The 26,827-nt window shown below is 43.5% G+C and overlaps 1 protein-coding gene across 5 annotated transcripts in view; it reads left to right on the plus strand.

Moving 5' to 3' along the window:
* LOC135521174 (signal-induced proliferation-associated 1-like protein 2) overlaps window positions 1–26,827 on the plus strand; it is a 101,540-nt gene that overhangs the window by 15,505 nt on the left and 59,208 nt on the right. For all 5 annotated transcript variants that reach the window (XM_064947109.1, XM_064947114.1, XM_064947127.1 and 2 more), the window contains exon 2: window positions 24,027–25,742. In XM_064947109.1, coding sequence (XP_064803181.1) covers window positions 24,356–25,742 — 1,387 coding nt within the window. In that variant the 5' untranslated portion in view covers window positions 24,027–24,355. The remainder of the gene's footprint in view (window positions 1–24,026; window positions 25,743–26,827) is intronic.

The raw sequence follows: 26,827 nt of genomic DNA on the forward strand, positions 1-26,827 counted from the left end.
AATATAATAGAGACAGTAGATCTAGCTGGTCTGTCATAATATAAATGAGACTAGATCCAGCAGGTCTATAATAATATATTCAACCTTATGTTCCCTGTACTCTCTATATATATATCTGTTTATTATACCTGTTGATACAGGGCTCATATGTGAAACTATTCTAAATGAACATTTTCTTTCACAGTGGCAATGACTCCGAATGGGAGCCCCCAGTGCCAAGGTGTCCATACCCCACTGAAGCTGGTTCATCCAGCTCCTGCCACAAGTGGTGTTCATCTGCCCAAATGTATTTCTGCAGGCATGGATGTGCCTCAGGGCCAAAAGGGCACAGCATGGAGGAGTCGCTGTGTTCTTTGCAAAATGAAGTCCCCCATCACCTGCACCACATGCTTGGTGACCCTCTGCTTTACAGCAGAAAGAGACTGCTATGGCACCTGACATCAGCAGCACAATATTGTGTAGAGGACTGAGGGTCTTCCAAATATTGAAAGTGTTATTTTGTAAATGTATATATTTTTTTCATGTTTTTTCTCCCAATTTTTTTTTTTTTGGGGGGGGGGGGGGGTGTTAGAATACCATTTTGGTATTTTGTATATAGTTATTCCATTCAAAATGTATAACTTCACCAATTTGGCCACTTGGGTACATTTGGGCTACTTATGTGGGATACCTGGGTAAATGGTAAATGTCATGTAGCACACTAATTTTTGAAGTTATCAAACTTTGCACAAGTACTGTTGCCCTCTTATGTTTTTCGCTGAAGTTGTCCCCATCATCCTATCTGAATGTTTGTTTTGTCTTGTTCATTTTAAAGATGATGATACAACAATAAAAATGAAAAAACATGTTTTTTTCATTGTATTATCTAAGATCTCTTGTGTTGTATTCTCCTACATTCAATTCACATTTACACTCACCTCGTTGTTTTCTTTCAAATGAAACAAATCCCTGGTCCTGGGCCTGAGCTACAGGAAGTTAGATTTGGGTATGTCTTCAGGCGGAAATTGAAAAAAGTAGGGGGGTAGCTGTAAGAGGTTTTAAGCATTCTAGTACAGTTTAAATAGTTAACACACACATGGATGCAGGGGTCTAAGCCACTGCATCTCAGTGCAAGAGGTGTCACTACAGTCCCTGGTTCGACTCTAGGCTGTATCACATCCGGCTGTGATTGGGTGTCCCATAGCGCAGCTCACAATTGGCCCAGCGTCGTCCGGGTTTGGCTGAATGTTATCATTGTAAATAAGAAATTGTTCTTAATTATCTTGTTAAAGGTTACACACACACACCACACTGACCAAAAAGTTATTTTGTTGGCATTTACGTATGTCCCCATTACCAGTAAAACATAATCAAAACCTATTTCTTTCACTTATTTGCTGTGCTGTTTCGTTGTTCATTTGTTCAGTCTTTTCATTCTCAACCAGGATTTCATCATACATGTCAAGCAGTTAAGTTTCAGTTGTCTGTCCATGGACTCTTTCTCGGTGCGCACTGTCACTGTGTCCGTTTCCATCTTGTCCAGCTGTGTATGTAAAATTTCACGTAAACCCTGGTTTCTTGTCTGTATCGAAGTGGTGGTCCTTGTACATAGCATCTAGCATGGTGGCGACTTAGTAAAGAGAGAGTGCCACCGAATCACTTGTTCACAGCCTGTGTCGGCAGTTTTGTTGAGCAGGCGTTTCAATGCCATGACAGAGGGTATCACGCCTGCTGCAGGAGCAGACGATGAGCTTATTTTTTGAGTCAGTTGTTCGACTGGAGCTAGCTAGTGTGTTCATGTTTCAAACCTGTTCTCAAATGCCACTGAAATGGCAGCAGCGGTATGCCAACCAGCATATTCATGATCATGCAATACGACTTTCCTCAGTACAAAATCCTCGACAACCCACTGTGCTGTCAGACTCCGCATGCTCATGGGGACGATATCGCTGGTCCACATGTCAGTCATGAAGCTAATTGCAGTGACGCTATTACTGTGTAACTGCAGTAGGGCAACATCATCTGAAAAATAGCGCACTTGGTAGTGTGTACCGGTGTTCGATCAGTCGGGAAAAGCCAACATCACCCACAACAGAGAACGGTTGATTGTCAAGGGCAATGAATTCAATTATCTTGGCTTTAATGGATTTCCAATTTGAGTCGTCTCGCTGAAATGTTCTTACTCTTTCAAATGACTGCTCGACTAGTTGACCGTTCGATCAACACAGCAGACACTGGGCTAGGTGAGGAAAGCTGTGTTGCACGTGTAGAGCTACATTTTACGTGGCGTCATTCCTCCATGTACTGACGTTTATATAGGTATGCTTTGACATCAGTTTTGCACATCGGCGTTAAACTAGACATCGGGTCCATGTTGGCATTTTTTGCTGGTATTGGACGATTCTGATATGTTCACCGACATATCGCGCATCCCAAATTTCGTGAATGTTCCAGAGGCCACCAAAATGGAGCTTGTTCTGCAAAGAAAGTCCCCCCCTCAACCAGGGGGAGCCTGGCTGGTTACTATTTCTATTTGGCTGGCTACTCAGTGTGCTTGTGGAAAACACTGCAATGGCCACTGGTCAGTTTGTAGAAACATCATCTGTTCGGCTGTACAGATTCACCATGTGTACTCTTTTGCTATCAGTCTGGAACAGGAAAACAAACACTGTAAAAGGGAGTTCTGAAAATCCAGTCAGTGACTCACACACAACTCACACACACCCTGTCTCACTCTGCACCCTATCTCAGGCGGGCAGATAGCCTAGCGGTTAGAGCATTGGGCCAGTAACCCCAAGGTTGCTAATTTGAATCCCTGAGCTGACTAGGTGAAAAATCTGTTGATCTGCACATGAGCAAGGCACATAGGCCTAATTGCTCCAGGGTAGCTATCAGTAATTTCTGATCCCTGGCCGTGATCCACTCTCTGCGGGTGTCTCATTGCTATATGCAAAAAGAACCATTTCCATTTTCACACCACTCTTGTACATGTGTGACCTGTAAAAACAAAGACTAAGAAAAACCATATCAGTTTTTGCTGCCTTGCCAACTCCTATGGCCATGACGACCACCACAGGATTTGTCCACAGCCTACAGCTCAGACAAACGTGCGAACAGGCTAGAGCTTGGAGGCCAACCAACTAAAATGCTTTGGGTCTAGCCTTAAAGAAAGCCCCAGTCCCTTCAAAGGCTGACTGTACTCTCTCAGCGAGACCTAAATGTCATTCAGCAATGTCTAATACGCTGCTGTAACCACCACAAGAGAACCCCCAGTCTGTCTGTCATTAGCATCAAGCTTCCCATCCACTTCAGAGCTTACATAGTGCAGGTGTTCTGGCTCCACGGAGGGGGGAGACGGTAATTAAAGCTAGTGATAGCTAAATTGCTTACGTCGTTAGCGTTGCATGCAACCAACCTCGCTCGCACCCTGTGCGTGTGAGAGATAGGATTTAGGATGGGAACTTTTAGAGTCCGTGAAAACAAATTAAGCGTTTTATTTGTATTTTCACTGTACAGTAGAGGATATTTGAATGATAAAGCAAGCCTGGATGATGATGATGATGATGATAAAGCAAGCCTGGATGATGATAAGGCAAGCCTGGATGATGATGATGATGATAAAGCAAGCCTGGATGATGATGATGATAAAGCAAGCCTGGATGATGATGATAAAGCAAGCCTGGATGATGATAAAGCAAGCCTGGCTGATGATAAAGCAAGCCTGGATGATGATGATGATGATTAAAGCAAGCCTGGATGATGATAAAGCAAGCCTGGATGATGATGATGATGATGATTAAAGCAAGCCTGGATGATGATAAAGCAAGACTGGTTGATGAAACCTACAGCCGACTTTGTAAAGTTAGACTGCTCCGTTTCTTCTCTCCCTAGATGATGAATGGACATACCATACCCCTCCACTAGCATACAAAGGATGGAAATAACTTGCTCTACATTCAACTAGACAGTTATGCTGTCTCTAGAGCAAAACATTTAATTCAGCTAGTTACAAAGATTATGATCATTTGTGTGTAATTTTGTTGGACCAAGCTGCCGCCTCCCCCCTTCACTACCCCTTTAACACTCTCACACAAACGCAACACGCCCTGTTTTTACTCAAGTGGACCACGAACTCGTATAATTTTGACTTTGGCACAGCGGGCTGCAAAACAGTTGGCACTTCACTTCTTTAACATGGGAGTGTCAGGTGGTAGAAACATCTGCTGGCTATCCCCCCTGCCAACCCCCCCCCCCTTCTCCCCCAATACTCCCACTCTTTCCCACACACACACACCCAACCACCAGATGTGTTGAAGCAATGCCACACTTTATGCAAGCTTGAAAGAGCCTTGAATTACAGTCTATCCCCCTCTAAAATGTTTTCCCAACAGGCCTTAAGCCAAACGGAGAGGCACATTCTGTCAATCAAATTCCTCTTCAATGATACGGTGCACGCCTTCCCAGCCGACCGGTTGCTGTCTCTGAAGAAAATAGTCCAATCGGTTGGTTGTTGCCTAGAGACGGAAGAAGAGGGGCATAAACATACTCACTGTGACCATACAATCTCCATCTCTCTTGGTTTATCTCTACCTCATATACTTCCACTCTCTTCCCCATTCCATTATTGCCTAATAATTTTGTTACCCATCCCTCTTTCCTGCACCATTTCACTTATGTGAATTATTATTGCTATCACACTCGGTCACCAGTCCAACAGATCCCTCAACTTGCGGCTGGCACTGCTTTCCTCTGCAAATGGTGGGTAACTAGGTCATATTCATTAGGTAACAGAATAACACAGACTGAAACAGGGAGGCACTACCTGTACTTGTCCAATAAGAAACCGTTTTTTTCCCATTGCAAAATGTTTGCATTGCGTGGTGGCCAACTGCACACAGGGGAGAAGGACTGCCCCCTCTCATTGAAGCCACGGCAGTTTAAGGCCGACAGCGGTACATCATGTATTGTTAGCAGAAAACAACAGGAACCTCTGTTATAGTGAATGGAAAAACATTTGAGGGGGAGTCTCTCTCATTCTTTTCTGCAGATCCTCTCAAGCTTTGTCAGGTTGGATGATGCCTCACAGCCATTTCCAGAGATGTTCAATCAGGTTAAAGTCTGGGATTTGGCTGGTCCACACTGAATTGTCCCGAAGCCACTCCTGCGTTGTCTTGGCTGTGTGCTTAGGGTCGTTGTCCTGTTGGAAGGTGAACCTTCGCCCCAGTCTGAGGTTCTGAGCACTCCGGAGCAGGTTTTCATCAAGGTTCTCTTTGTACTCTGCTCCGTTTCTCTTTCCCTCAATCCTGACTAGTCTCCGAGTCCCTGCCGCTGAAAAACATCCCCACAGTATGATGCTGCCACCACCATTCTTCACCGTAGAGTGATGAGCAGTGCCTGGTTTCCTCCATACATAATGCTTGGCATTCAGGTCAAAGAGTTCAATCTTGTTTCTCATGGTATGAGAGTCTTTAGGTGCCTTTTGGCAAACCAAGCAGGCTGTCATGTGCTTTTTACTGAAGAGTGGCATACTTCTGGCCACTCTACCATAAAGGCCTGATTCATGGAGTGCTGCAGAGTTGGTTGTCCTTCTGGAAGGTTTTCCCATCTTTTCAGAGTAACTCTAGAGCTCTGTCACTGACCATCAGGTTCTTAGTCACCTCCCTGACCAAGGCCCTTCTCCCCCGATTGCTCAGTTTGGCCGGACGGCCAGCTCTAGGGATAGTCTTGGTGGTTCCAAACTTCTTCCATTTTAAGAATAATGGGGGCCACTGTGTTCTTGGGGGACCTTTAATGCTGCAGAAATGTTTTGGTACCCTTCCCCATGTGCCCAGACAAAATCGTGTCTTGGAGCTCTACGGACAATTCCTTTGACCTCGTCTTGGTTTTTGCACTGATATGCACTGTCAACTGGGACCTTGTGCAGACTGGTGTGTGTGCCTTTTCTAAATTATATTCAATCAATTGAATTGACCACTTGTGGACTCCAATCAAGCTATAGAAACATCTCAAGGATGATCAATGGAAACAGAACGGACCTGAGCTCAATTTAGAGTCTAATAGCAAAGGGTTCTAATACTTAGTGGCAAGAAAAAGTATGTGAACCCTTTGGAATTACCTGGACTTCTGCATAAATTGGTCATCAAATTGATCTGATCTTCATCTGAATCACAACAATAGACATAGTGTGCTGAAAGTAATAACACACACATTATTGTATTTGTCTTGTCTATATTGAATACATAATTTAAACATTCACAGTGTATGTTGGAAAATGTATGCGAACCCCTAGGCTAATGACTTCTTCAAAAGTTAATTGGAGTCAGGAGTCGGCTAACCTGGACTTCAGGCAATGAGACGAGATTGGAGATGTTGGTTAGAGCTGCCTTGACCTATAAAAAAAACACTCACAAAATGTGAGTTTGCTATTCACAAGATACATTGCCTGATGTGAACTTTGTTTGGAAGGAACACACAACACTGTCTGTGGAGAAAAAAGCACACCAACATCAAAACCTCATCCCAACTGTGAAGTATGGTTGGAGGGAGCATCATGGTTTGGGGCTGCTTTGCTGCCTCAGGGCCTGGACAGCTTGCTATCATCGACGGAAAAATGAATTCCCAAGTTTATCAAGACAGCAGAATGTAAGGTTATCTGCCCGCCAATTGAAGCTCAACAGAAGTTGAGTTATGCGACAGGACATAGACTAAAAACACAGAAGTAAATCAACAACAGAATGGCTTCAGAAGAAAATACGCCTTCTGGAGTGGTCCAGTCTGAGTCCTGACCTCAACCCGATTGAGATGCTGGGGCATGACCTCGAGAGCAGTTTTGCTGAAATGAAACAGTTTTGTAAAGAGGAATGGTCAAATTCCTCCTGACTGTTGTGCAGGTCTGATCCGCAACAACAGAAAATGTTCGGTAGAGGTTATTGCTGCCAAAGGAGGGTCAACCAGTTATAAAATCCAAGGGTTCACATACTTTTCCCACCCTGCACTGTGAATGTTTACACGGTGTGTTCAATAAATGCATGAAAACATATGATTGTTGATGTGTTATTAGTATAAGCAGACTGTGTTTGTCTATTGTTGTGACCAATTTATGCAGAAATCCAGGTATTTTCAGAGGGTTCACATACTTTGTCTTACTTTGTCTGTATGTAAATAAGGCCTTTAAATGTATTTTGAATACATTTGCACACATTTCTAAACCTGTTTTCTCTTTGTCATTATGGGGTATTGTGTGTAGATTGAATGTTTTTTTTTATTTGATCAATTTTAGAACAAGGCTGTAACAAAACAACAAAATGTGGAAAAAGATCATGGGTCTGAATCCTTTCCGAATGCACTGTGTCATTGAACCAATTATTTTAAAATCGCACACAGAAGTTATGAGGATAATTGAGTTTGTAATGGCGCTCCGCAGTACCTTGGTCGGCCTTGAGTTACTCAATGAGAAGGGGAAACACAGAGCAAGTCTGCAACCTCACTTTCTGGAGTAGCTCAAACCGCTCATCTTATGTTTCCATGAGATGCCATCTTAACCGATTTTAATTTGGTTTGCTTCACATAGAAATGGTGTCCTGTGATTGATGGCTTTGTCCATTAACATCACTGGCACACAGTTACATTGCCACGCCCTCTTTCAAATGGAAACTGTACTATATACACAAACGTATGTGGACACCTTCAAATTAGTGGACTTGGCTATTTCAGTCACACCCATTTGCTGACAGGTGTATAAAATCGAGTACACAGCCATGCATTCTCCACAGACAAACATTAGCAGTAGAATGGCCTTCCTTAAAAGCTCATTAACTTTCAACATGGCACCGTCTTAGGATGCCACCTTTCCAACAAGTCAGTTTATCAAATGTATGCCCTGCTAGAGCTGCCCCGGTCAACTGTAAGTCCGGTTATTGTGAAGTGGAAACGTCTTGGAGCAACAACGGCTCAGCTGCGAAGTGGTAGGCCACACAAGCTCACAGAACGGGACCATCGAGTGCTGAAGAGCTCAGAGTGTAAAAATCACCTGTCCTCTGTTGCAACACTCACTATTGAGTGACAGCTTCCTATGGACGCAATGTCAGAACAATAACGGTTTGTCGGGAGATTCATGAAATAGGTTTCAATGGCTGAGCAGCCACTCACAAGCCTAAGATTACCATGCGCAATGCCAAGTGTCAGCTGGACCGATGTAATGTATGTAGTGTATGTTGATAAACAATCTGGGGTCATTCGGGTCTTGTGTAAGTCTCTGGTTGTTGTGGCTGCAGAGTGAACGTGTCCATATATGTATTAGGATCTGTTTGCTGTTAGGAGACAAAGGGTTGATCCAAAGACTGTCTTTCCCCTGTTCTCTCTCTCCTTACATGTCTGTCATTCGGTCTCCCATTTGAGTCCCTCCCCCTCTTATTTTTCCCCATATGACTTTTTCTCCCTCTGTCCATCTTTATCACTCCCACTCTTATTGCTTTCCTTCTCTTTACTTTGCCTCGGTCCATTTCGGCCTCACTCTTTCTCATTTCTGTCTCTTGTCCTCTCTCTGCCCACAGACACCACATAATTGACAGCTGTCTGATATGGGAGGCAGTGATCTACAGCACTCCACCAGACTGAAACGCTGGCAGTCCCCCCCCCGAACACACACACACACACACCTCCTCTGACTCCCCACAGAGATCTATTTTAAAAATACAGACTTGTCTGTTGGAAAGTTTTCAATGGGGTGTGGAGAACAACCGCTGGTGATTCGTGTTTGTGTTAAATATGGATTAGTATCATGGGAACCACGTATTTTACGACCAATGAGAGAGGTGTCTGACCCTCAACCAAAATGGGTTTTGATGAGACAAGCCTTCTAAAGGTTTTCACGCATTCTGCTGTTGCGTGATTGAGCAAAAGACTGACAAAGTAATCATACAATTGTAACCACTGGGACTGCCTTTCATTGACGTTTTTCTGATGCTTAAACCATTGTTGTGTGGCGTTTTGATGCACTCTGAAACGATAAGTAACATTAACACTAGTTTTAATATTGCGTCAACTCCTGGACTCCAACCTTTGGTGTCACGTGTGACCCCTAAGCAGAGTGCGAACTACACCGTGACATTAGGGAGGGTGGGGGGTGGTCTGAGCCTAATAATCAACACCTAATTTAAACAGTAAAAATGAATGACCTTTTTATTGTGGCATGAACACAACCAGTCATGATATTTTCATCTGACTGTCAAACAAATCAATCAATCAAGTAGGCTACCTGTGCATGTTTATCCACTCTAAAATAATTCCAGTATACAAACTGAGTGTATACTTGCACCATTTTATGACTGTAAATGGACATCTGTTACATTTAATAGACAAATTGACTCTTTTTTTAGTGGTCTGATAAGTCGGGACACCTAAAATGCGTCAAACTGTCCTGGGGAAAACGTGATGGTCACCCTAACACACACGGTCAACTTACTAAACAAGGCTACAATGTGTATTACCGTGAACTTCTTCAAATAGGACTACTGGTAGCCAGTGTGTACTGGTAAAAATAAATAGTGCTTAATGTATTAATGCTTGGAGTCTTCACAGATTGTGTGACATAAAACACTACCATTCCTTACATTAATTACAATTTTGACAGTGTTATTTGTCATTATTAAGCATTTAACAATTGAACTTAAACCCTGTATGAATCATTGACCTTAGAGTTCTCGGAAAATGTCCTGTATGTGTAACTATGCCTACGTAATGTTTCACCATGAAAACAGTTCTCGTGTACACAAATCCAAAATAATTTAGGCCTATGCCATTGCGAAATCGAATGCTTCTAACCGAAAGAGTTACTGTAATGAACGTATACTTGTTGGATGGATTGGATGTGCATTGGTGTCCAGCTTTTGGCTAGTTGTCTAGTGATATTGTCAACCATCAGCTGAAAGAAAACAAATATTTATTTAAACAAATCTACTTTTGGGCACGGAGTACACCTGAAACACAAAGCAATGAGCACTCTTAACAGCTGACTGACAAAAGCAAACAATGATATATCAAAGGATAAATCTAATGCTTTGGAATAAAATCATAGGCAGTTTTTTTTAAGGACACATTGCAAACAAATGGCGAAACAGGAGGAAGTACACAGGAAACTCTGTAACGGAGCTCAGCTGTGGCCGAAATTCAGCACTACTGATTGGACAACGCCACCACATACAAATATGGTTTAAACCATGACTGAGAGGTGGGGGTATGTGTTTTCATATTTACCACTGTAAAACATACCACTGCATTTGAAACATGTCGGATAATTATTTAATTAGCATTATTTAGAGCCCCCCACACTAGAGTCTAAACAAACCGAACAAGATTTCTCTTTTTGCCTGTTTAGGTTGCGCCAGGCAGACGTTTTCACACAGAATCAAGCACTCGGCATCAAACCCTGCATTGTAAGACGTTTATACAGTTAAGACCAGTGTAAAAGAGATTAGAGAGGGTTACTTATTGACTTAGAGACCGATCGCTCCAGTCTGTCTAAATAGAGGCACTGGTGGCGGTGTACTTAAGGATTAAGCAGAAGCATCAAGCTCTTGTCGAGGATGTTTCTCTTAGACTTTGGTTGATCCCAGATGATCTCGTCAGACTTGGTAACGCTTTCAAAACAAGCTCCCGAGTGAAAGGGAGTGGTTAGATGAATTGAGTGCAGATGCACACATGCAGACACGCATGCATGTACAGACCCGCACGTATACCCATACACACAGGCCGAAATCGAGACTGAATTGTACATTCTGATCTCTATGAAAAATCACTCTCCCTCCATACCTTTGTCCTATTCTTTCGCTGCAATCCACAGGAAGTCAAAAATATGCAGCCCAGAGAAGGTCCTATTGGAGGCTCTGAAAGCACCAGATCCTTTGCCTCCTTTGCATTTTTCTTTTTAAACCTCCAGAACTTAAAGGGGCTCCGTTCTTTTATTGTGTCCCCCCAGAATACGTTGAAAGGCCCTTCTTCAATCCTGTTGCTCCCCCTCTAAAGACCCTTTCAGTCCCTCAGAAGTTGGGGGTGTCGCAACGTAGACCGGGTTATTTTGGGGCGACACAATCAGGATGTATCTGCCGTCCTGATAAACTGAATGTCATGGTGTCCCTCTTCTCTATACACATGCTAATGCTTCCCAATCAGTTCGGCAGTTGGATAGTGTGAGCATTTGTTCAGGGAAGGACACCCGGGGATAGCTAGCTACACATCCCATCCCTCTCACAGTAGGGTGTGAGGGGAGTCTCACTAGCTCTCTGTTCAGTGCTCCTTCTGTCACCAGATGGTTGAAATTTGGGGGTGGATGTATGTACTTCTCCTTAAAGGTGTTATTGTTCGACAACTAGGCCTAGCTATAGCCCGATATGGGATGACTGACTTGGACTTCATTCAAGAGAAGCAGAGCGACTGAAATGCAATCAAGCTACCTGCTGCTCTGTTTTTTTCCTTCTCCTTTTTCATATTCATAGGAGATTTCAGTTGCCGCCTCTTTCCCTCATTTTTCTTTTTCATTAGCATTCCAGAATGAATGATGATGATTCCTCCTCGCTTCCACCCAATGGTGTACATTTTTTGTCAACAGACAATTCAACAGACTGCTTTTCCTCAAGCTCTATGGGGAAAACCTGGCGGGAAAATAGGCTTGCGAAAAACTGTCCTTCTCGTTTCACTCTCCTACTCTGCCTCTGCTACCATTGCCATTGGACATAGCACTGCCCTTAGCACTGGCGCCGGAGAGGATGGCTGCCATTTCATGGGCTCTTAAGCAACCGTGGCATTTTGTTAGTTTAAAATCATTTTTTGTCACTTATTTTGTACATAATGTTGCTGCTACTGTCTCTTATGACTGGAAAGAGCTTCTGTAAATCAGAACAGAGATTACTCACCTTGAACTGGACGAATAATCTCGTCCGATTCATTTTCTTTAATGAATCGGACGAGAAGGATTTACTCCAGACACCCGGTGAGGCCCTCATCCCCTTAAGTCGCAGGAGAAAAAGACTGAAGAGATATGTCGGAAAGAAATCGGGATGCCTTGTGAGGATCTGCCGACAATTGGCTAATCTGCCTTTGCCATCCTGGCCAACGTACAATCACTGGATAATAAATTGGACGAATTTAAAGCACATATATCCTACCAACAGGACATTAACTGTAATATCTTATGTTTCACTGAGTCGTGGCTGAACAATAACATGATTAACATACAGCTGGCAGGGTTACACACTGCATTGGCAGGATAGAACAGCAGCCTCTGTTCAAGGGGTGGCGGTCTATGTATATTTGTAAACAACAGCTGGTGCACGATATCTAAGGAAGTCTCACGGAGTATCTCATGATAAGCTGTAGACCACACTATCTACTAAGAGAGTTTTCATATATATTATTCTTAGCTGTCTACATACCACCACGGACTGATGCGGGCACTAAGACCACACTCAATGAGCTGTATAACACCAAAAGAAAACAGGAAAATGCTCAGCCAGAAGCTACAGGACTGTTTTGCTAGCACAGACTGGAATAACTTCCGGGATTCTTCCAGTGGCATTGAGGAGTACACCACATCAGTCACTGGCTTCATTAATAAGTGCATCGATGACGTTGTCCCCACAGGGAATGTATGTACATATCCCAACCAGAAGCCATGGATTACATTCAACATCCACACTGAGCTGAAGGGTAGAGCTGCCGCTTTCAAGGAGCGGGACTCTAATCTGGAAGCTTACAAGAAATCCTGCTATGGCCTCTGACGAATCACCAACTAGGCAAAGCGTCAATACTGGACTAAGATCAAATCATACTACACCGGCTCCGACTCTCGTCAAATGTGGCAGGGCTTGCAAACTATTAGACGACAGAGACAAACAGCTGAGAACTGCCCAGTGACCCGAGCCTACCAGATGAGCTAAATTACTTCTATGCTCACTTCATTGAAACATGTATGAGAGGACCAGCTGTTCCAGTTGACTGTGTGATCACGCTCTCCGCAGCCGATGTGAGTAAGACATTTAAACAAGTCAAAATTCACAAGGCCGCAGGGCCAGACGGATTGACAGAACGTGTACTTCGAGCATGCGCTGACAAACTGGCAAGTGTTTTCAACCTGTCCGAGTCTGTAATACCAACATGTCTCAAGCAGACCGCCATAGTCCATGAGCCCAAGAACACTAAGGTAACCTGCCTAAATGACTATCAACCCGTAGAACTCACATCTGTAGCCATGAAGTGCTTTGAAAGGCTTGTCCATGGCTCACCAACACCATTATCCTAGAAACCCGAGACACACTCCAATTTGCATACTGCCCCAACAGATCCACAGATGATGCAATCACTATTGCACTCCACACAACCCTTTCACACCCGGATAAAAATAACTCCTATATAAGTTAAGAACCCTGGGACTTAGCATCTCCCTCTGCAACTGGATCCTGGACTTCCTGATGGGCTGCCTCCAGGTGGTAAGGGTAGGTAACAACATATCCGCCACGCTGATTCTCAATACGGGGGCCCATCAGTGGTGTGTGCTCAGTCCCCTCCTTTACTCCCTGTTCACTCACGGCCAGGCACGACTTTTACACCATCATTAAGTTTGCCGATGACACAACAGTGGTAGGCCTGATCACCAACAACGAGACAGCCTATAGGGAGGTGGTCCGAGACCTGGCCGTGTGGTGCCAGGACAACAACGTGATCAAGACTAAGGAGATGATTGTGGACTCCAGGAAAAGGAGGACTGAGCACGCCCCCATTCTCATCGACGGGGCTATAGTGGAGCAGGTTGAGAGATTCAAGTTCCTTGGTGTCCACATCACCAACATACTAACATGGTCCAAGCACACCACGACAGTCGTGAAGAGGGCACCACAAAACCTATTCCACCTCATGCTAAATCCTTTCAGTCTCCTGAGTCCTCAGATCCTCAAATGTTTCTACAGCTGCACCTTTGAGAGCATGGTTGCATCACTGTCTGACTGGTTGCATCACTGCCTGGTTTGGCAACTGCTCAGCCTCAGACCGCAAGACACTACAGAGGGTAGTGTGTACGGTCCAATCCATCACTGGGGCCAAACCTCCTGCCACCCAGGACCTCTATACCAGGCAGTGTCAGAGGAAGGCCCTAAAAATTGTAAAAGAATCCAGCCACCCTAGTCATAAACTGTTCTCTCTGCTACCCCACGGCAAGCGATACCGCATTGCAAAGTCTAGGTCCTTGAAGCTTCTAAACAGCTTCTACTCCCAAGCCTTAAGACTATTGCACATCTAATCAAATGGCTACCTAGACGACTTGCACCCCCTCTCCTCTATGCTGCTGCTACTCTGTTATTATCTACGCTTAGTCACTTCAATAACTCTACCCACATGTATATATTATCTTGTCTAACCGGTGCCCTGCACTTGGTTCTCCCTGTATATAGCATCGGTATTGTTATTTTACTGCTACTCTTTTAATTATTTGTTACTTTTTATTTTCAGGTATTTTTCTCTACTGCATTGTTGGTTAAGGGCTTGTAAGTAAGCATTTCAAGGTCTACACCTGTTGTATTTGGCACATATGACAAATAACATTTGATTTGATAAAATGAATATAGAAATGAAAGAGAGCACCAAGGCTGTGTGCGTGCACATGGCTTGTCCTTCTATGTTTTGTTCACACCCTCCTATGTGCCCAGATTCAAAGTGTCTGCAACAGCAACAAGTTGAAAGAGCCCAAAACCAGCCAAGTTATGAGTGGCAACCCTCGTAAAACTGACAATCCTTGACTTCGGCGATGACATTTCCAAAAATAGCCTCCAACACTCTACTCAGCAAACTGGATGTCGTCTATCACAGTGCCATCTGTTGTATCACCAAAGCCCATATGCCACCAACCTCTGCAACCTGTATTCTCTCGTTGGCTGGCCCTCGCTACATATTCGTCGCCAAACCCACTGGCTCCAGGTCATCTATAAGTCTTTGCTAGGTAAAGCCCCGCCTTATCTCAGCTCACTAGTCACCATAGCAACACCCACCCATAGCATGCGCTCCAGCAGGTATAATTCACTGGTCATCCCCAAAGCCAACACCCCTTTGGCCGACTTTCCTTCCAGTTCTCTGCTGTCAAAGACTGGAACGAATTGCAAAAATGACTGAAGCTGGAGACTTATCTCCCTCAATAACTTTAAGAATCAGCTGTCACAGCAGCTTACCGATCACTGCACTTGTACACAGCCCATCTGTAAATAGCCCACCCAACTACCGCATCCCCATATTGTTATTTTTTTTGTTGCTCTTCTGCACCACAGTATCTCTACTTGCACATCATCATCTGCACATCTATCAATCCAATGTTAATTGCGGCGGCAGGGTGTCCTAGTTGTTATAGTGTTGGACTAGTAACCGGAAGATTGCAAGTTCAAACCCCCGAGCTGACAAGGTACAAATCTGTCGTTCTTCCCCTGAACAGGCAGTTAACCCCTGTTCCTAGGCCGTCACTGAAAATAAGAATTTGTTCTTAACTGACTTGCCTAGTTAAATAAAGGTAAAATAAATAATGCTAAATTGTAATTATTTTGCCTTTATGGCCTATTTATTTTATTACCTCCCTAATCTTACTACATTTGCACACACTGTACATAGATTTGTCTATTGTGTTATTGACTGTACGTTTGTTTATCCCATGTGTAACTCTGTTGTTTTTGTCGCACTGCTTTGCTTTATCTTGTCTCGGTCGCCGTTGTAAATGAGAACTTGTTCTCAACGGGCCTACCTGGTTAAATAAATGTGAAAAAACAAAAACAACTGATGTCATGAACCGAGGGCTGACCCATTTCTTTTGTGTTTCTTGTTACTCAGCTAACAGTTACCATCACGCAGAGACATTTGTCCACAGGCCTGTGTATATGCTGTTAACATCATATTGGTGTTGCAGCTGTACTGTTTGGTGATGATGAGGTCCTACTATTGTTTTCCTCGCTTTTGTCTGTAAGACGAGTGGTAAGATGCAGTGACACAGTAAACAGTCTTATCTCGAGCACCGGTCCTTTCCAAACAATGCCTGACTAACCTGCGCGCCTTTTAATCTGCATTTTCAGGCTCACCTGTTGCCCATTTACTCAGTCTCCTTCCAGACCATGTCCCCTTCACAAACATGGCTTTTCCCCTCTCAACCTGGTTCTGAGAGACTGCCGTATACGCTGGTCTTGTCTTCAACTCATATTTAAAAAATTATGCTCTCAATGATTTGATGCGGCCTTTCAGGTGATTTTGTCATTTTTTTCCCAGTGATTTGCATACATTTAAGACTTCTCTTGAAGAGTCTAGTGCTTCCATAGTGGCACTCCAGGACTGAGTTTGGGTTCAGGGTTTCGTTTGCTGAAGTTAACAAAACATAAAAGGGGAATGCATGGAGCATGATTGAGCCTTTTTATAGATAGACACAGCAACAGTCTGCAGTTGAAAGGTTTTGGTTCTTGGCCATCCCATCCTTGTGCTATATGTAGGAAACTCGTCCCAAGTTGTTTGGTAATGACACAGTCACATCCCCGTCTGGTCCTTAGCCTCGAAGAGTGGCATTGTTGCATGCTGCAAGGCATATGGTAGGTATTACTTTCAAAGTTAGAAATTAGAATAACTGAGCCTTAGCATACTTAATTGCCCCCGAATTCCAAGGCTTTCTCTTAAGGGAAAGAAGGAGAACGACGTGGGAGTGTTTCCCAGAATGAGAAGTCCAGATGGGGGAGTTGAACAAAATGTCAGACCCCCTAAATGAAACAAACAAAAGTCAACATTGTCCTAGTCCAGCAGTTCCATCTCAGCTGGAGCTCCTTGCGTGGGCTCGATGTGATCGAGCCTGGAGCACCATGTTGCTATATCAAACAACAGCCCAACATACAGTTCCCATAAATCCCATAACTTGTTTAAAGATGTCATCAGTGCTTTATCTATGCAAACAAAAACCCCATATCTTGGTTCCATGTGGCAGCTTGCCTGGAGCTCAGCTGTGAAGGGTTATGTTGGCTGGGGGGTAGGTTCACAGGTTGAAAAGGGCTTCTGGTGCGTTCTGGCATTGATTTATTTGAACAGCTGATCCAAGTCAACTGGGCCAGTCAGCAGAGCCAGAGCATGGCCATCCCAATTTCAAAAAAACTCAACGAGAGCTTTATTGGCAGCCCTTAACGTTGACCACTTGGTTTGCCAAAAAACTGCTAGAGATTGCTGACATAGGCTGATTGAAAGTAATGATACAGTACTTTATACTCCAACATGGATAGCTATACCGTATACGTTTAGGATATGGAAGAGCAACCACTGTGAGAATCCAATAAACATACAACCTGTAACGGCGTCATTTCAGCCAGCTCAGCCCAGTTTTGCCCACTGGGGAGTAGTGATATGAAAATCGATTTTTCAGATTGTTGTCTTAGAAAAAATATTTTATTTAATCACTTGAATATACTGGATGTACTGACACAGTCAACTATCTCCTTCTTACTTCTCATCTCACTCATCACAGACTATATGGGCCTAATTCAGTAACAGCTGAAAAAAAAAGCTATTACATGTACACACGTTATTTTTTACACTAAAAGCATCCATGTGAGGGGGGTCTACTTTGTATATCTCCAGTACCCAAGACCATTAGTTTGTGATTTTATGTGGCTATTGGGGTAAAGGCATATTTACTCAATGCTACTATGATCTCAAGTAGCTCAGGGTAGGTGCTGAGGGGTATACTACAAAGCAGGATCACTGCTTTAGCCAGTTAACTTTTAAAAACAACCATATATAACTAGATTTTCTGGTGAGTAAATCTAAACATTTTATTTTTTGGGGGTGGATCAGCTTAATATTGCGGCAAAATTGTTGCTTCCATCAATGCAATTCTCTGCAATTCTCATTCCCAATCCCCCATATATTTTTGGGGTAAATATATATAGTTTTGCTATTTTATAAATAAAGTATATCAGTTCCTCCATTTCTTTTTGTTTTTCCTCTAACGTATTCTGTGTCGCTATGGTACAGTTATTGCTATCTAACTGTACTGTTAGTCCTTCAATTTCCTTTGTTAATATCGACTCTTAATCTAAATTGCTTTGGTTTTATAGATGAGAACTGAATTGCATGGCCTCAAGGCTCATTTTAAGTGTCCCATACAATAAATGGATCCGTTGTACCTAGGTTATGTCTGACAAAGTCAGTTAAACAACTTATTTTGTGTTTTTTTTGTTACGTCGATTAAACCATACCCATTTCAAATTATTTAAAAATTATTTAGAAAAGTTAGCTGGCCTGTTTTATATAGTAAACAGAGAGACCAGCAGAAGAGGAAATAGCCACAACAATAACAAAACCAATGTTAATGTCCAGATGCACTATCCTCCCCACAACCCACCCATATGTGCCTCCCTGGGACCTTCCCATGGGTCCGTCTTTCATTTAGCTCCTGCAGAGCCATCAGTGTTTACATTCACTTCCTTGATGTCTGCATTTCCTCTCTTTTTGTTTATTTATGGTCTTTCTCCATACCTTCATTTGGCCCACCTACCACTACCACCGCTGCCCCTCTTCACTAGCTACAGCCCCACAACTAAACAGCCGCACAGTGTTCTCGATGGCTGTCCAACCTCTCCCACCCCCTAACCAACCTGCCTTCTTGAGGGAGTAGTCATTTTAAAGTAAACACACACTGATTTTGTCTCTGCTTCAGGAAATGAAAATCAAACGTACGCATGTATGTCGTGGTGGAGTGCATATCGGAGGACCGCACTGGAATGTGTATGTGAACTGATCCCCACCCCACCCCACCCCACCCCACCCCATCCTGCCTGCCTCCGCTTGGAATAAATCCTGGAGAAACTTCCCCTGGCATGGAATGCATTAGGCCCTGTGACTGGGAGTATCTCGTAGTTCTTCCAAGGGCTTAGAATGCCTGGGTACTTAGGCTAGTGCACCTAACAAGGCAAAGCAGACAGGCAGTGGGAAGATGGATGGGGTCCCTGCTATCTTAGCTCTGTCTTATTGATGTGTGAGGTTATGTGAATGCCAGGGTGGGTTGCCAGTTAATGGGATGCACCCATGTACGGTGTTGGAAGCAGGCTAGACGCCCTTGTTTTCTTGCCCCTTGGTTTGGATATGGGCCCAGTCAGCAGTTGGAGACACGTGAGCCCATTGATTCGAAGGCTTCAAGGCATATTGCGGCCAATCCCTTGGTGTGAATTTGAATCTCGAATTGAATCCCCCCCCCCCCCCCCAGATATATACAGTATGTTTTACTTACCTGAATCATTTTTAATGGTAAAGATAAAGCTCACATTGTCAAGTAGAACAAATGATGGGGTTGTCTGTCTGTCTCTGGGGGTTTTGGAACTGGCTGCAAAGCTTCCACTGCTCACTGACCTCCTTTCTCTGTCATTTTTTCTGTTGCCCACCTCATTAGAGGTCCACCGATTATGATTTTTCAACACCGATACCGATTTATTGGAGGACAAAAAAATCTGATCCCGATTAATCGGCCGATTTTTATATATATATATATATATATATAACAATTACAATTACAACAAGTGTGTATATATGTACACTTTTATTTTAACTTAATATAATACATATGGGCTTTTGGATGGGTGTTCTTAAGGTGATTCCACAGGTTGGTGGTATTTTTTGATTTAACCTTTGCTGACCCCATGCTTACATCTTTATCACAAATAAGGCACCTTGCTTTTCCTGGTGCCAATTCCATGTAATAGTCCCACACTGGTGCTCTGCTTTTCTCTGCCATCTGTAAAACACACACACACACACACACAGCTCTGAAGTGACAATGACACTGAAGCGTCTGCTTAGGAGACAAATACACTCAACTGTTTGAATAAAAATAGAGTTTAAGTTACCTGTGATGAATGTTGAAAACAAAAACTCTAATTTCTATATGCAGGAAATCCTATTTTAATAATGGACATGGTAAGAATTGACTACCAAAGTGCGAGTCATAATTCCCATGACACCTTCTAGCAAAATCTGAAAAGCGGTTCCTTCATTCATTTATTCCATAGGATATTTTTAGATTAAATTAAAATAAGGTTTGTGTTTCGTGTCGGCTTACACCACCTTGCCAATTTTATAACTGTGTAGATATCCATAGGACAAGGTAACTCTGATCAATATTGGCTAAATATAAGCGAAGATCTTTTTTTTTTTGTAGAGTGGATTGATGAAAATATTTTGACAAACGTTACCTTATCCTAGTGGGATTTACACGGATATCAAAACGCCGAGGCGGTTTAAGCCTGAACGAAACACAGACCTTATTTGAAGTAGATCAAGGCATTCTGTATGGAAGACATGAACAGTAAAATAACGAAGGAACCCCTTTCAAGTTCAGCCGCAAGTCATTACAGGAATTATGACGCGTTGACTATTTCTCTCTAAACCATATACCTTTGACTATTACGAGCCTGCTGCTGCCTACCACCCCTCAGTCAGACTGCTCTATCAAATATCAAATCATAGACTTAACTATAATAAACACACAGAAATACGAGCCTTAGGTCAAATCCGGAAACTATCACCTCGAAAACAAAACGTTTATTCTGTTCCGTTATCTAACGGCTGGCATCCATGAGTCTAAATATTCCGGTTACATTGCACAACCTTCAATGTTATGTCATAATAGAGCCAGGCGGCCCAAACTGTTGCATATACCCTGACTTTGCGTGCAATGAACGCAAGAGAAGTGACACAATTTCACCAGGTTAATATTGCCTGCTAACCTGGATTTCTTTTAGCTAAATATGCAGGTTTAAAAAAAATATATACTTGTGTATTGATTTTAAGAAAGGCATCGATGTTTATGGTGCAACGACAGTCGATTGATTGTTTTATTTATAAGATAAGTTTCATGCTAGCTAGTAACTTACCCTGGCTTACTGCATTCGCATAACAGGCGGGCTCCTCGTGAGGCAGGTGGTTAGAGCGTTGGTCTAGTGAACTGTGAGGTTGCAAGATTGAATCCCCCGAGCTGACAAGGTTCTGCCTCATTCCTACGCCGTCATTGAAAATAAGAATGTGTTCTTAACTGACTTGCCTAGTTAAATAAAGATTAAGTAAAAGGTGTAAAGAAAAAAATAATATATATATATATTACACACATATATATATCATTTCCGATAGTTATGAAAACTTGAAATCGGCCATTCCGATTAATCGGTCGACCTCTACACCTCATCATACTTTAAAGTGGAGGTCTATCTGCCTTTCCTAATCTTTACCTAGTGTTCCCGAAGGACATCGCCACTTGCGCTTGTTCCCGTGGTTAATGTAGTGTGATGATACAGGGACTGCATGAGCATTTCCAAAATGTCACTGAATAACTGAATTTGAACTGTAGTACTGCAAACAATAGCTTAATCACATAGGAAAATAGCTCAAGTACAATGTCCAGATCACACACAAATCTATAGTTCAGAGTAACAGTATGTCAAATGGGTTTGAGCCATACAGACAGACATAACAAGTACAAACCTCTGCAGCCAGCAATGAGTTAGGCCTGGCTCATTTCTAGATGCCACACACCATTAATCTCAAACTCTCCCAAATCACAGAATCCAATACCCAGTACTGACATCCACTTCACTGTACCCCAGTCAGGGTAGATAGTGTCCGTTCTATAGATTTCAACCAAAACAACACTACTCTGCCTCCCAGCCAAATGTTGCTCCCATGTCACTACCCTAACATTTGCACTGTTCCTTCATTTGATTACCATTATGTTTGGGTGAGTGGCCAGCTCTGTGTGCCCCGCTGGTTCGTGGGAACCAACTGGAGCGCACATCGGTTCTGTCATTAACCAGCAGTGGTGAGACTGTAGCCTACATTCAGGCTGACGTTTGACGGACGGTGTCGCCCGTTCATTTGTGACCACGTTTGTATGTAAAAAAAAACAACGTATTATTCCACCCCCCCTCTTGGTAATTACTATGTGTTTATTGCAATTGTGTCGGTCTCTCTAAAATGCTTAATAGAGTGCTATGTGCTTTTTTTAAATGTATTTTTAATTTGAGAGATATTACAACACAAACTTTGATATATTGAAGAATCAAGCATCCGATGCAGTGCACCGTCATACTTTAGCTTGTCCTAACTTCCAGAATCAGTCAGACCCTACTGCAGCATCAGTCGGGCCTTTGATGGCCAATAGGAAGTATACATACTGATATGTAAAGCAGCATGAACTTGTACTTCTAAACCATATCCACTTAATTCGGCTTTGTAGATCAGACAACTGACTCAAGCCTCAGAACCAAAGTTGTCTTCTTTTGCCGAGGCAGGAATCTTTCAGAAGATTCCTGACGAGTACTGAAGGGGGAAGAAAGTATGTCACGCTGTTTTCATCTCACGCTTTCATGATCTGTTTGCTCTCATGCAGTCGGACATTAAGGCCATGCATTTAATGAGGGCTCTTTTCTCACTTTGTGATCTCCTCCTCATTTTATTGGGGTGTTTTTAATAATGGAGCAGGGCGTCATTGGCATCGGTTGCTGCGTCTTGGGCCCCCTCAGTGTTCCGGGTCCAATCGTAGCACGGCTGCCTCTGTAGTGAATAACTTTTACACCTTGATGTTATGACTGCTCAATGCTCGTTTTAAACAGCCGTCTGTTAGAGGTGTTTCTACACTGATTAGTGTGCAATGGTCTGTCTGGCTCTTGCTAAGAGTGTTGATTTATAAACTAGTCAGTAAAGGTCCATGGTGTTTGAATGGATGTGGCACTTTCAAAAGTATCCTATAACAAATTTTAAAAAACCCATGATGTTACTTTATTCTAGTTATCATACTCTTTATTTATTCACATTTTTTTACACTAAGGTAACCTTAAAGTTCAAATGAGCATCCAATCAGAACCATTCAACATTCAATACAATGAGGCAAAAGAGACAGATGAAAGGATAAGGCCTGTGTTTATCCTCAAAGGGTAGGGGGACTATTCCGTCTGGTCAAAGTTTTGGGGCCTATCTAAAGATCGTGCACTGCTTTTGACCCGGGACTATGTAGGGAATAGGGTGCCATTTGGGACATATTCGGCCTGGTATTTTCCAACATGGTATTAATATACCCCCTGGTGTTAAATCCGTTGATGTTTACTATAGGAAATGGTGAATTATGGATATTCAAATCTGGTACGGATATACATTTGTCCTTGTTCACAAATATTGTAGCCTGTTTTGAAATAAATCCTTTGAATAATGCAACTACCTTAACATAAACATACTCCCTCCACTCTTTTTTACAATTTTTAATATAAGGGCAATTCCACAGTAATGTTGTCATTTCTAATTAGTAACACTTTCAGATGCATACAGTACTTATCAGGAAGGTTGAAATGTTGGTCACATGTTCACACGGTTAATCACATTCCAAGATGACTAACCAAATACTGGTTAATGTTGGCAGTTTTATACTGTTTTCTGAAATCCTGCCCTCCACAACTAACATTTTAATGACTCCACAGTCCAGAGGCAGTGTGATAAACAGTTTACTTTGAGAGTGATAGGATGATTCGTATCATATGACATTGTTACTCTTCTGTAAGACCTAGGAGGCATTACTTGTTTTTGCATAGGCTGTGTGGCATGTTAGATTAATACAGATCAGATAACTGCGATAAATCTTTCAAATTCAACAAGATTGTGGGCCATTTACAGCCATGTAGCTTGCAGCACCTAGAGACATGAAATAGTTCATTCTAAATTATTGCAAATGAGCCTTTGAACTTGAAAAGGCCTTTAATCTTTCAGCCACACCATTCCCAATGTGTTAAAAGCTGCCAAAAACCCCATCAACGCAATACATGTATTTTGTTCTAATATTGGTACATGGACATTGTTTGTAGGCCCTCGGTCCGATTGATTAAACCGAAATAGCTATGACAATTGATGTTCGTTGTGTTTAGGCCTTTGTACAAATTGTTGAAATGCAATTTTAGTTCTGTTTTTATTTTTGATGTTATAATTGAATGAAATTAACCATGTTATGTTTCTCACTTTTTAAGATCTGAATCCACAAAGGATCACCATGTGCCGGTCATTGGCTTGATGTGGACCAGGAAAAGATCTTCACCTTCTATGCTGCACTGTCCTTCAGAGACCCAAGCAGATCTGTCAAGTTAATAATTTTCTATGGATTATGGACCTGGCGAAGTGAAACCCCAGATTTGGGTTTTTGCCTAGTACTACCTGATCGCAGTTTCCAGAGCAAATGGCTTGTATTGGAAACCAGTCATGAAATTTGGGACTGTAAGGTACCTGCGCCTAGCCTCTGGACTGAGGACGTAGCAAATCTTGCTGGAGTAGCTGGTGAACCAAAGGCTCCAATCATTTGATGCAGTCGGATAACCTGTTCAACAAGAAACTCCAAGCGTTAAAGGGGCCCATGGGACCTCCAAATGCCAACGTGCAAGGAACGCCAGCCATGCCCAAGATGGGTGTCCGGGCGAGGGTGTCGGACTGGCCCCAGCGAAAGGACGGCTGGGAGTCACAACCTCCACCACGCTATGACAGCCTGGTGCCGACCTTCCAGAAGGGACCGTCAAATCTTAGCAGAGAGGTCATCCTCCAAAAGAACCAGGAGTTACTCAGTGCCGAGTTCGCAGAGACCAAGTATCCGCTGTGTGACCTCCTGAGCCACTCCCCCATGAAGGGCTTCCCTGGGATCAAGAGGAGCAACAGCGAGGTCACCATTAGTGACATCGGCGCCGAAGACTTGGATCACACCACCATCAACCCCAACACTGGGGCCACCTTGCACCGTGAGTATGGCAGCACGTCCTCTCTCGACAAGCAGAGTCTGTCCGGCGCCAGCGATGGCTTTGTGGGAACCCTGAGGGGCTACCACATGGAGGACCGCTCGGACCAACCCCGCGTGCCTCCTCCACAGAGTTTCCCGGAGCTGCTGCGTCTCAACACCACCCTGTCACCCAGCCTACAGACGGCCGCCCAGATCGCGCGAGGCGACATTGTCTGCATCCCGGGCTACGACTACGTGGACAGCTCCCTGCTCTACAGCCGTGAGCGGGAGAAGTCCTTCATCCAACGCATGAAGGCGGAGAAGGCCGACACCTCCATCTTCCGGAGGCTGCGGAATGTGAAGAGCGAGGGCGAGTACCTGGACCAGGAGTACGGAGGGCGCTTCGGAAGGCCCCTGAGCTTCCAGAAGTGCTTTGCCCACTACGATGTGCAGAGCGTCCTCTTCAACATCAGCGAGGCGGTGGCCAACCGCGCTGACCTGGGTCGCAGGAAGAACACTACCACTGGGGCATCGGCTGCCTCTCAGTGCCAGGCGCCGGCTTCTGGGCTGGGAGATAGCGTCACGCCCTTGCCCATCTGTGAGTCACTCGTAGGCAGCTGCGAGGACCTGGGCCACAAGGCCAGCATGGACGCAGATGAAGGGGATGGGAAGAGCAATACCCTGGTGCTCAGCTGTCCGTACTTCCGTAACGAGACTGGTGGCGAGGGCGAGAGGAAGGTGGCCCTGAGCAAAGCCAGCAGTGCCAGCTATGGGAGCGGAGACTATGCTGCTAACTATGGGGGTGGAGGACAAGGCTACTCTGTGGAATCATCGCTCAGCACCAGGTGCACCAACGCAGGGGTGTCGGTGCTGGAGGTGCCAAGGGAGAGCCAGGCTTTCCAGAGGGACATGTACAAGCGCTACATAATCGAACACATTGACCAAGGGGCTTACTACTACCACAAGTACTTTTACAATAAAGGTAAGAGAGGCATTGATTACCTCCTAATACTAAATTGTTTTCTTACTATAATGTACTGTAGCAACTTAAAGAAAGAGCCAGATGGGGCTTTTCAGTTTTTCAAGTTCAATTATGATGTGCTTTGCAGTGTTTACAAATGCACAACGTTTGCAGACACGCCATAGTCTGGCCATGTGTAGCTAAATGTTGCTGAAAATCTATGACCTGCTCATTGAATGAGGAAAGAATTGCCGGTACATGTAAAAATCTGCAATTTTCCACTCTGCTTTTTGGATGGCATAAGTGTGGCTTGTTTGTTGACCATAACTTCTGGGCACTTAAAGGCACTTAAATGTCGCTTGTATGTCAGTGATTGACATTGCCTGAGATGACTATAGTCACGGTTGAGTCACCACAGTGCAGTAGTTTTTCCCTCTACATTTGTCAGTATACATATGTTGAAAATAAATTCATATTAGCCATATGAATATCCACATCAAACCCAAGATGCTTAAAAAATAGATGCTTAAAAAAAATAGCTTTTTTCAGCCATTTTACAGACTTGAGCTAAACATGAAGATGGGCGATTCCACCCCAGCTTAGTTGGAAAATATTTTTTGGTCTCAGATTGTTCTGGCAATTCTCACAAACTTCATTGGGAGGAGAATGTTTGACATGCATTTTACATTTGTATCGCAATCATGAACAAATCATGATGAAAGTGGCCATTTTAGGCCTATTTTAGACCTTTATATGCCTCCTGTAAGACCTTATGATCTGTGATCCGTACATGATACAGACAACATCTTGGTGTCAACATACTCCTCATTACCATGTTTCCATCCACACTTTTTATGCAAGTAAAGTCATACCTTATAAAAATTATGACAGCAATAATGGAAACAGGAAGTTTCGTTATTATTTTAGAAAGGCAGACGGATAAATTGTTGGTTCGACATGGTGGGATCTTTGATAACAAAGGCCTGATTGGTGGCGTGCTGCAGAGATGGTTGTCCTTCTGGAAGGTTCTCCCACCTTCACAGGGGAGCTCTGTCAGAGTGGCCATTGGGTTCTTGGTCACCTCTCTGACCAAGGCCCTTCTACCC

This window comes from Oncorhynchus masou, chromosome 4 (assembly GCF_036934945.1).
Source record: "Oncorhynchus masou masou isolate Uvic2021 chromosome 4, UVic_Omas_1.1, whole genome shotgun sequence".
Lineage (NCBI taxonomy): Eukaryota > Metazoa > Chordata > Actinopteri > Salmoniformes > Salmonidae > Oncorhynchus > Oncorhynchus masou.